General features: G+C 38.3%; 1 protein-coding gene across 3 annotated transcripts in view; it reads right to left on the bottom strand.

The window, feature by feature from the left end:
* Positions 1 to 38: 38 nt before the first annotated feature.
* Positions 39 to 9,570, bottom strand: part of Med14 (mediator complex subunit 14) — an 84,044-nt gene continuing 74,512 nt past the window's right edge. For all 3 annotated transcript variants that reach the window (XM_021233230.2, XM_005080560.4, XM_013120870.3), the window contains 7 exons: positions 9,226 to 9,408; positions 8,137 to 8,372; positions 7,645 to 7,824; positions 7,445 to 7,552; positions 5,430 to 5,555; positions 4,912 to 5,104; positions 39 to 2,327 (listed from right to left, as the gene is read on the bottom strand). In XM_021233230.2, coding sequence (XP_021088889.1) covers positions 2,254 to 2,327; positions 4,912 to 5,104; positions 5,430 to 5,555; positions 7,445 to 7,552; positions 7,645 to 7,824; positions 8,137 to 8,372; positions 9,226 to 9,408 — 1,100 coding nt within the window. In that variant the 3' untranslated portion in view covers positions 39 to 2,253. The remainder of the gene's footprint in view (positions 2,328 to 4,911; positions 5,105 to 5,429; positions 5,556 to 7,444; positions 7,553 to 7,644; positions 7,825 to 8,136; positions 8,373 to 9,225; positions 9,409 to 9,570) is intronic.

Genomic DNA, 9,570 nt, shown 5'->3' with positions numbered 1-9,570 from the left:
CAAAACATCTGCACCAAAATTAACTAGAGAGTTGGTAGTTCTCTGAAACTTGCATAAATTTTATTTATTACTGTAAATACTAAAATCACATTGAAAACACCTTAAAATAAAATTCCAACCACCTACTAGAGAAAAATTACTATGGCATCCAGTTTCTTTGATTGAACCTGGTTAACAAAAGAGGCAAAAGACATGGTTTGTGATGAAAGTTATGATTCAAATGCTAAATATTTCCAAGCTTTAATAAAGTATATACCAATTCCAAGTACCAAGCATAATATCAAAATTCAAATTCATTGGTTTACTTTTAATAAGCATCAAAATCAAATTCTGTTCATTGAATCCTATCTTAAATGATTTACACAATGCATTCAAAGGTGAGTTATAATTAGGAAAAAGTAGCCATTGAATGCATCATGTACAAAAATGCAATTAACAATTCAAAACCACACTTAAAAGAGAAAATACCTGAAAAGTTAATTCTATTAATAAAATTATTTGAAACAATATCATCCTGCAGATAAAAATACATTTCTTGTATATACATGTAGATTTCTACATGAAAGATAGGATTCAGCTCCAAATAGAAAAGGGCTGACTCCTGATCAAGACATCTTAGATTGCCAAACCCATGTGATTACCACTGTGAAGAGAACTGAAAACAGAAGAAGAAAAGGGTTAGGTTAAAGGAAGAATATAAGTTTAGTCACCTACTCTGGAATAGTGGCAGAGTTGGGTGGAAAGCAGGAGATGAAGGCAGAAATGAAACACAGAAGACAAAGAAGGAAGGCCTCAACTCTGACTGGAAATGGAGATTCAAGCAAAGTTGAGAACATATGATACCGTTGTAGTGAGATGCTTAAAACTGGAATCTGGTAGTTATAGTTATAGAAGCTCAATTAATCATAAAATGGAATCAGACAAACATCTAAAATTTCATTAAGGACCATATTACATTGACTAGATAACTCAGAATATTTTCATTTAAAAAAACACAAAGCAAAACAACAACAAAAAATGCTCCAAATAACATCAAGTCATCATTTGAATCAGATCATATTCATTGAAGTTTAAAAGTCCCTGACTGGCTTCGAGAGGCAGTACAGTACGCTAGAAAGAAATCCTATGGAGAGGTACCAGTGCTAGAAACTCCACTGGACCCTAGACAGGCCCTGTACTGTGGACTTTTTAAATGACTGGACCAGGTTGTGTCCAGCAAAATCATCCTATCATTTTGCAGACAATTAATTAAATTGAGATTGTTCAGAACAACCCAATTGTGCTGGGAAAGGTAAAAAGTTAAATAAGATAAAGAAATGTCACCAAAACTTCATGCAAACTAGAGCATTCAGTTCTTTGCTTCCTAGTTAATGCTGTATGCAGAAGTATCCATTTTCCTAGCAAAAAGGCTCCCACTTCCTTGCACATGAAAATAATTGCATTATTTGGGATCCTTGATTGTTACAAATCATTTACTGTCTCTTTTCAAAGACAAAGTTGTTTCATTTTACCCAAGTCCTATACTGAAAAACAACGGAGGTGCTAAATGTTATCACCAGTCATGTGAGGAATGTCTGAAGGAACTACATTAACCTTAAAATTGTTTTTGTTCAAATTTCAGACATATGTAATTAAAAACTGACTGGCCCCATCAAGTTAAAGATGAAGGGAGGCCCTAAGAACTCTAGAGCGCTTATACACACACAAGTGTCACTTTTATATCCTAGTTTTATTAAATATTGCTTCTTTGGGATATGTTTAACAGCTCCCAAACATTTCTGTGTAAGGATTCAAAGCGGTCATATTAAAATACAGCTTCAATATAAAGTTTGTCACAGTTTTACAGTATTCAAAAATGACAAGACCTGCCTTTAAAAAAAAAATCAAAAAAAGACCATTACACCCAAAAACATAAGAAAGCAATTAAATAAACAAGTTTGGCATTTTCATTACTTTATAGTATAAAACAGAATATTAAATCTATTACTGGCAAGCGGATACTGTTTTATTACCTAGTTTGAAATGTGTCGCATTTAAACACACTATACAAGTTCGCTATACAAAAGATTAATGGTATTTTTGATGAAAGAAGTGCACCCTGAAAAGTTTTGCCAGTTTAGAATATTTAGCTCTTAAGGTTTTTTTTTTAAAAAGTCCTTTTCCTTTTTAAAACTGATGGCTGAATTCAGCCTATTTTTTTGTGTGTGTTGTTTTTTCATTTGTCAGCCTTCCTGGGTTTAAAAACAATAGTGTCTATGGACGCCCACCAGGGGGCAGTGTAAGATTAGCCATTAAATCACGAACAGCTGCAAATATTGTGCATTCACCTGCAACAGAGAAAAATGGTCATTAGCTATTCGCAGTATAGGAGAGACGTTAACACACCGGTGAGGGGAGGGTTGGTTAAAATAAAAGACTAGGTATTTCAAACTATTCAGATCTTAGGCACTGAAATCTGGTGTAGGATAGCATATTAAATTTGTGTTGGGTTTTGTTTTTGTCTCTGGAAGAATCTAAGGCAAGTGTCAAGTCTAAACAGAGAGACAGAGAGCAAGAGCGAGAGCGAGGGAGGGAGGGAGGGAGGGAGGGAGAGAGAGACAGAGAGAGAGAGAGAGAGAGAGAGAGAGAGAGACAGATGCCTTCAGAGCATAGAAACAGTGCTGCATTGGGTAAGACTTTAAAGTCTGACTTTAGAGTTGAATGCTATAGAATGGATCTAACAACAAATTCTACGCTATATGCATTGCTTACAACTTCAGTGATGTCCAATTAATGTTGCATGAAAGGCCATATAAGAATGCCTCCAATAGGCAATAGGAATACTGTCCAAAAGAACATTCTTCGGTAAAGGGAACATGTGTGCTCTGTGGTTATCAAGCACTACTTTGGCTACAGAATTGAACATTTTCATTTTCTAAAGTTATACATTAAGACTGAAGTTAAATAAATACAAAATGTTTTGTTTTGCTTGAAAGGGAGAAAACGTTTGTTTAAATTTAAAGTTATTTTTCCCCTTTTCTTTGCTTTTTGGTTGCCACAGACAACAGTCTCACTATGTAACCCAGACAGGCTTGGAACTTACAATCCTCCTGCTTCAGCCTCCAAGTGCTGAGATTATAGGTGTAAACCATCAATGCAAGTTAAGATTTCCCTCCAAAGCTCTTCACTGTGAGAGATGGGCAAGGAAGCCTGAGCATTACATACTAAGAGTCTAGATTTGTGGTGACACCACACCCTCTCAACTTCCCCTCTGCTTCTTAGCTCTTGTAAATATTGCAAATGCTTAAATATTATAAAGCAAAACTGGATCTTTCCCACTAGAATATGTTTAGACACTACCACAGCTGAAAGGGGAGAAACCCTTGTATGAATCATGGCCTTCTGTCAAAGGGCAGGACACAGTGACTCTGTGCAACTCACTGTGAGCCTTTGCTCCAAGCACTGGAAAAGGAAGGTATAGAACAAAAGGACAAAGAAAATCCAAAGGCTTGTTCAGCCAAAGAAGGAAGGAAAAAAAGAAAGCACTCACAGAATACCATACCAATTTCTTAAAGGACTGAGGTAGGCGTGTGTGTGCACGCGTGCGCGTGTGTGCATTGCACTTGTGCGTGCGCACACAGGCACATGCATACACACTTCTTTGATACTTTTATTGATAGGTAGAAATTTTTGCTTGATCATAGTAGGATCAAAACATTTCCCTTTAATTTTTAAATTCCAAAAGATATAATACATAAAAAAACCAATAGCCGGGTCTACATGAAGGTTTTGTGTTTATCATTAGAGTTCTACTGAATTGCTACCTTGAGAATTCTAGTAGCTTTACTTTTGATTCCTGAGGACTTACTTCCAGCTGGAGAGAGAGGTAAAGGAATGAAACAGAAAACTGTCAGAAGTAAAAGTATTATAACAAATGAAGCATACTGCTCTCTAATGCCCAGTGGATTCCTTAGAAACTGAAGCAAGGACTTACCTGTAAAGAAACAGTTTAAAAAAAAAACCTCATTTTTCTCAGAATCCCTAAAATTTGACACTGTGGTACCTAAAAATGCTTCAGAGAACAGCTTTCCCCTCCTTTACCACAATTGTTTTTGTAGGCTATTCTAAAGGAAGATTGAAAGAGGACTTCCTTAGTATTTGACAGGAGTGAACATTCATTTACTTTTCTGAGTGTTAGAAATGAGCAAAATCAAAGAAAAGTTCTTTGCTGAGCTTCATGTTCTAGAACCCCAAATTTGGCATTGCCAGGAGTCACTTGTTAAGTGTGGGCTACTCCAGTATCGAAGGAACCTTATTATCGTGCAAGAAACACTGTGGTTTCTTCCGAAATGTCCAGTCTCAGAGCTTCACTGAGCACTCAGGGAAAAGGCTCACTTGCACCCACCTGACACTTACATAAGAAGCCCAAAAAGCAGTGATGCCATTTGTATCAGCTTTTATTCTTCACAAAACATTTAGAAGATACACACTTTTAATAATATTCTATTCATGATTGAACCATGAAATATGAGAAACCAACATGCATTTCAACTTTGCGATGTACAGAGTGGCAGGTATTGATAGCAAGGCAGGAATTCACAGCCACAGAAAATCTATCATCCTAACCTAGGGCTTTGTGGCAATGTGTGCTATAAATACAAGCTTCTGGCATTAGCAACCGGCTCAGTCCCAATAGTAAATTGCTAACAAAAATGAAGTCCAGGCAGCAGAGAAATGGACAAAAATGAAGAACCAGTAAGAAAGAAAGAAAGCAACAAGCAGACACTACGAGGGCCATGGCAACAGAGCGTTAGTACTAAATTGGGGAGCAGAGTAAGGAAGGAGGGAGAAGAGGAGCCAAGGGGAAGGAGGTCTCTCTCAAAGGAATTCTTATAACATATATGCAATAAAAACCATCTACCGCTCATGTACCTTGTCGTGGTGGATTCATCTCTGCAAACCTCTTCAGAATGTTGCTGACCATCATGGGCGCAGCAACAGAAGAGTTCTGCTGTCTGGGAATGTCTGCCTGCTGGGTGGTACCTGAAGCCATGTCATAAATGATTGGAACTATTATACTAACAGGTTCTTGGGGAGGGACTGATGTTTTCTGAGTTAGTTGAAGCTGTAGACACACAAGAAAAGCAGAAAATCAAATATTGGTTTCAATTTGTGAGACACACTATCATTTACATTCAGATTACTGATATAGCAAGTATAAGAAAAATTAGAAAAAAGTGACAAAAAACTGAGCATTATGATTGCCTCACAATTACCAACTTGAATAAATTTCTGTTGTTACTAAGGGAACCAGAAATCCCATGAAGTCTAAAAGTGAAGAAATATAAGCATATATTTGGCAATAACTAATTTAAAAATTGCTCTATTACTCTCACATGGCATTTTCCTCAGAAACTCTGCACACACAGATGATGTCAGGTGATACTTACAAAAAATAGCATTTTGGATTTCAGCACCACAGCTGGTGTCCCAGGAGGTGCAATTGGTGGTGCGCTGGGAGGGATAGTGAGGCAAAACTGAACATTCCATTTTAGCTGTGTTGCTTGGTCTGGAAACTGTTGTGAAAGGGGAAGAAATACAACAAAACTCCTGTTAACATTTAAAAACACATCTGGTCTGGAGTTGAGGAGTTAGAGTTTCGTACACACTCAATCATTCAGACAGTAAGTACTTTCTTAAAAGGAATATATACATGAAGTCACAAACTAAAACTAGGGGGGTAGATTTGTGTGCTGTGTTTTCATTCATTCCTGGACACTTCATTACTTCCAAGGCCAATACTTCAGCTTCTACAGTGTCTCCAACATCTAGCTACTCTTGTTTCCCTGCGGACATCTATCTACTCTTCAGTCTACTCTTGCACAAAGCTCAGGGATTCACTGCTTCTAGTAATCCCAGCCAATGTCTTCTTTTTTGGGTTCATACTTCTACCTAATGTCAGTCCCCCAGGAGTGAGGTTCTAATTTCACTCACAAATGCTGAATGACTTACGCTGTTCCCTCCCACAATTAAGAACCAACACATGACACTTAAGGCTCTTATTGACTAATGTCCATTTAGTTTCAAAGTCCTGTTTCTAACTGCTTCCCTAAACAAAATAGGCAAACAGTGTTAATGGCTTATAAGGATAATTTACTGATGTTTTTGTAGACAGATATTTTCTAACATATAAGGTCTGTTACAGTGTATCACATCAAAAGCCATTTTTTGTTGTTTTGGTTTTGTTGCAGTTGTTGAAACCTGGTTTCTCTGTAGCTTTAGAGTCTGTACTGGAACTTGTTCTGTAGACCAGGATGGCCTATCTCTGCCTCCCGAGTGCTGGGATTAAAGATGTGTCCAGCAAAAGCCAAATGTTAAGACCATTAAAAAAAAACAAAACAAAATACAGCAACAACAAAAATACTTCTTGATAGTAAAATACTTCCTGATAGTAAAACAGGAACAAAAATTGAGGAGAGAGGTTTTAGGTTAATCAAATCAACAGCAAAAATAAATATCAAGATCAAAAGAGAATTTTAAGAAAATACTTAAAGTATGGGGCTAGAGAGATGACTGAGCAGGTAAGAGTGCATTCTGCTCTTCCAGAGGAATCAGATTCAGTTCCTAGCACTTCTATGGGGTGGCTCACAACTAACTTTAACTCCAAAGGCTCTTTGTATTACCATGAGAGAGACATGAAACATTCTCCTGTGGAGCCTGTAGAGAACTGGCCTTGCTGACACCTTGCTTTAGGACTTTCACACTCCTAAGCTGGGACTGAAGAAATTGCTATTGTTTTACACCACTCTTCTAATGGCTTTTCTTTTGGTGGCTCTACAAACTTAATACAAAAGCAGACCAAGCTGTACAGAAAATAGCAGTAATCCTGCAAAGGCTCAAAGCAAACAAGAACAGATTCCCAGGGCTCTAAAGATGGCTGCTCCCTAGTTAGCATCTGCTCTTTGTGACTCAACCCTTGAGAATTCACAGCTCTTCATGGGACACAAAGTCTACCACCAACCAATTTGGGGAGCTAGATTATAAATAAATACAAAATATTTTACAATAAAAATAGATACAAGTACATAACAATATAGCAGCAAGACATTGTTCCTCTTATCAGACCATCTCTGCAAAGAGTAGTTAGTTACTGGGAACTCTGCTTGGACAGAGAATGGCTGGAGAATGGCTGGGCAATTCCTCACTCTATCACCTTGTCCTGAATTCAAAAGACACAACATTTGTATTATCACAAATTTTAAGCCCAAATTAAGAATTTAATTCAATTTAATCCTTTAACTCCTTTCCTAGGAGCCAGAGGCAGGTAGATATCCATGAGTTTGAGGCCAGCCTATTGAAAAAAAAAACCTAATAAACTCTAAGAGAAAAAATGAAACAATGAAATAAGTGAGATGGAATAAACACTTCTCTGCTTTAGAAAAGCTTTTGTTTCTCAGTAACTCACCAGCTCCAACTTCATAATATGCACACAGTCACGTAGGATGTGTGTTGGTGCTCCCAATAGCTTAGTGAAGGCTATAAGTGTGTTGGCTTTAAATGGAGGTCCTGCAACCTATGGGGAGGAAAAGAAATCACCTTATTTTTCATTCTACAATTTCTCTGGTTCACTGACTAAATTACAAGCAAGGACTAGGAAACACATACTCTTGTTTCGAAGAATTTCTCCAAAACTTGAAGCTCATCAGGTTTCCACTGTCCTGCATTTTCAGGTGTCACTTTTAGCTGTAGGGTCTGGTTGGTTTTGGGACTAAGGGCTACTCTGCATTTCAGGGCATCTGTCTTGAACATGATTACACCAGGCTCGTTGGAATTGATCAGCTGCAACTGCAAAACAAGGATGAACCAAATCAGCAGGGGAAGACATACAGATCGCTGACAGAACTGTCACAATAGAAAAAAACAACTAGGTCCAGGCCAGCCAGATGAGTAACAGAGCCCAACAGTAGAGGGATAATAAGTAGAACTCAGGTTGCAACACAGCTCTTATCATCTCCAAGATGAATGCTAATTTACTTAATGTATCTTAATATCATGAAGAGATACAGTGACAAGAGAAGGCAAACAGAGAGAGTCTCCTTCACAAAGATTTTATTCTGCCTTTGACAATGGCCACTTAGAAAGTCCCATAGCACATACCGTTTCCTGTTGAATAATTCTTTGAAGGTGTCGTCTCATGATGACAGATCCAAGGAATCTCTCAAGTGGGGAACAAAGGTAACTGCCTGCCAGGCCAGGCACAAGGCCTGGTGTCGGAGAAGGTAGCAGTAAGATGTTCAAGGCACTATGAGTGAGGATGGTGGGTATAGATGCTGCCCAGGAGCGCTGAGGTAGTTTGCGAGGTGGAGGCATGTTGGTTGGCATTGTCTGGGAACCTTTTGGGAAGGAAAACAAGTAGCTTCATTTGCAAATACATACTATCCCATTATTGCCTTTTTTGTCTTCATCACAGAAGATGTAATTGGAACTCCTGTAATTATTCCTCGTCATCAAGGAATCTTATGTTAGTTCTCAGATAACAAAATCAGCTGCCATGATTTCCCCTGATTGTATCCAAGCCTCTACAATGTGACCTTCTAAGAATTTCTTCAAGGAAGTAGAATCTGCTTCTCAACCTGGAATCTGAGTGGCCTCATGACCTGCTTTTGCCAACAGATTGCGTGGAAGGGATGGATGCTGTACTAGTTACAGGACTTCCAAGTGCGTTCCTGGAACCTCGACCCACTGTGTAAACAAATCATGATCAAGTGTGAGACCACACAGAGAAACCGTGTCAGCTGAGGCTATGTTAGGCCACCTACAGCAGACACACCAGTAAGCTTAGTGGAGTCTGTCAAAGTACAGAATTATGAGCTAACACAGCACTGGTTTTTTTTTAAGTACTAAAAGTTATTCAACAAAAGTAAACATATATTTGTACATTTTCTATAGCTTTATTGGTTAACTTAAGTTACCTTTTAAGGTTCAATACTGCAGACAAACATTAACAGTCATGATGGAGGTGCTGGGGCTCACTCCCAAGACTTCTGAGGGAGACAACCCTTTTTCTTACTACATTTTCCCTAACTTTGTTCATTAATATTGCGAAGTGATTTACAAAGGAAAACAAGTTTAAGGTTTGGCAATCCTCATTTGAGAAGTACACTATGACTTTCAAATGCTAGGGAAAAATGGTAGAAGTCAACTATTGGTAATGCCTTAGAAGAACATAATGCTGGCAATACTCACTTGTGCCAGCTCGAGGGGAATGAGAAGCATCTGGAATAGGAGAATGTAGAGATGGGTTGGCTGGTGACATTCCAGGCAATCGGGCTGCTGGCGAGGGTCCAGACACTTGAGGAGACCCAGGCCAGTTTCCTGCTCGTCCACTTGGTGACACCATAGTATATGGAGAACTAGGGTCAAGGGTTCCTGGAGTAAAAAACAAATAGATGATTCTCAAAGTATGTATTTTAATGTCCTCAGAGTATGTGACAATAGTCATAGCCTTAAATAGTGAGCCATTTTAGTTGTCGTTCACTAAAGCTTGATGTTTCTTAAGATGTTAACCCTAAGTCTCTATTTTGTGGAGTT

The sequence above is a fragment of the Mesocricetus auratus genome, unplaced genomic scaffold, assembly GCF_017639785.1.
Source record: "Mesocricetus auratus isolate SY011 unplaced genomic scaffold, BCM_Maur_2.0 Super-Scaffold_100033, whole genome shotgun sequence".
Taxonomy (NCBI): Eukaryota; Metazoa; Chordata; class Mammalia; order Rodentia; family Cricetidae; genus Mesocricetus; species Mesocricetus auratus.
Note: the sequence above shows the minus strand (reverse complement) of the source record. Positions and strands in the feature narration are given on the sequence as shown.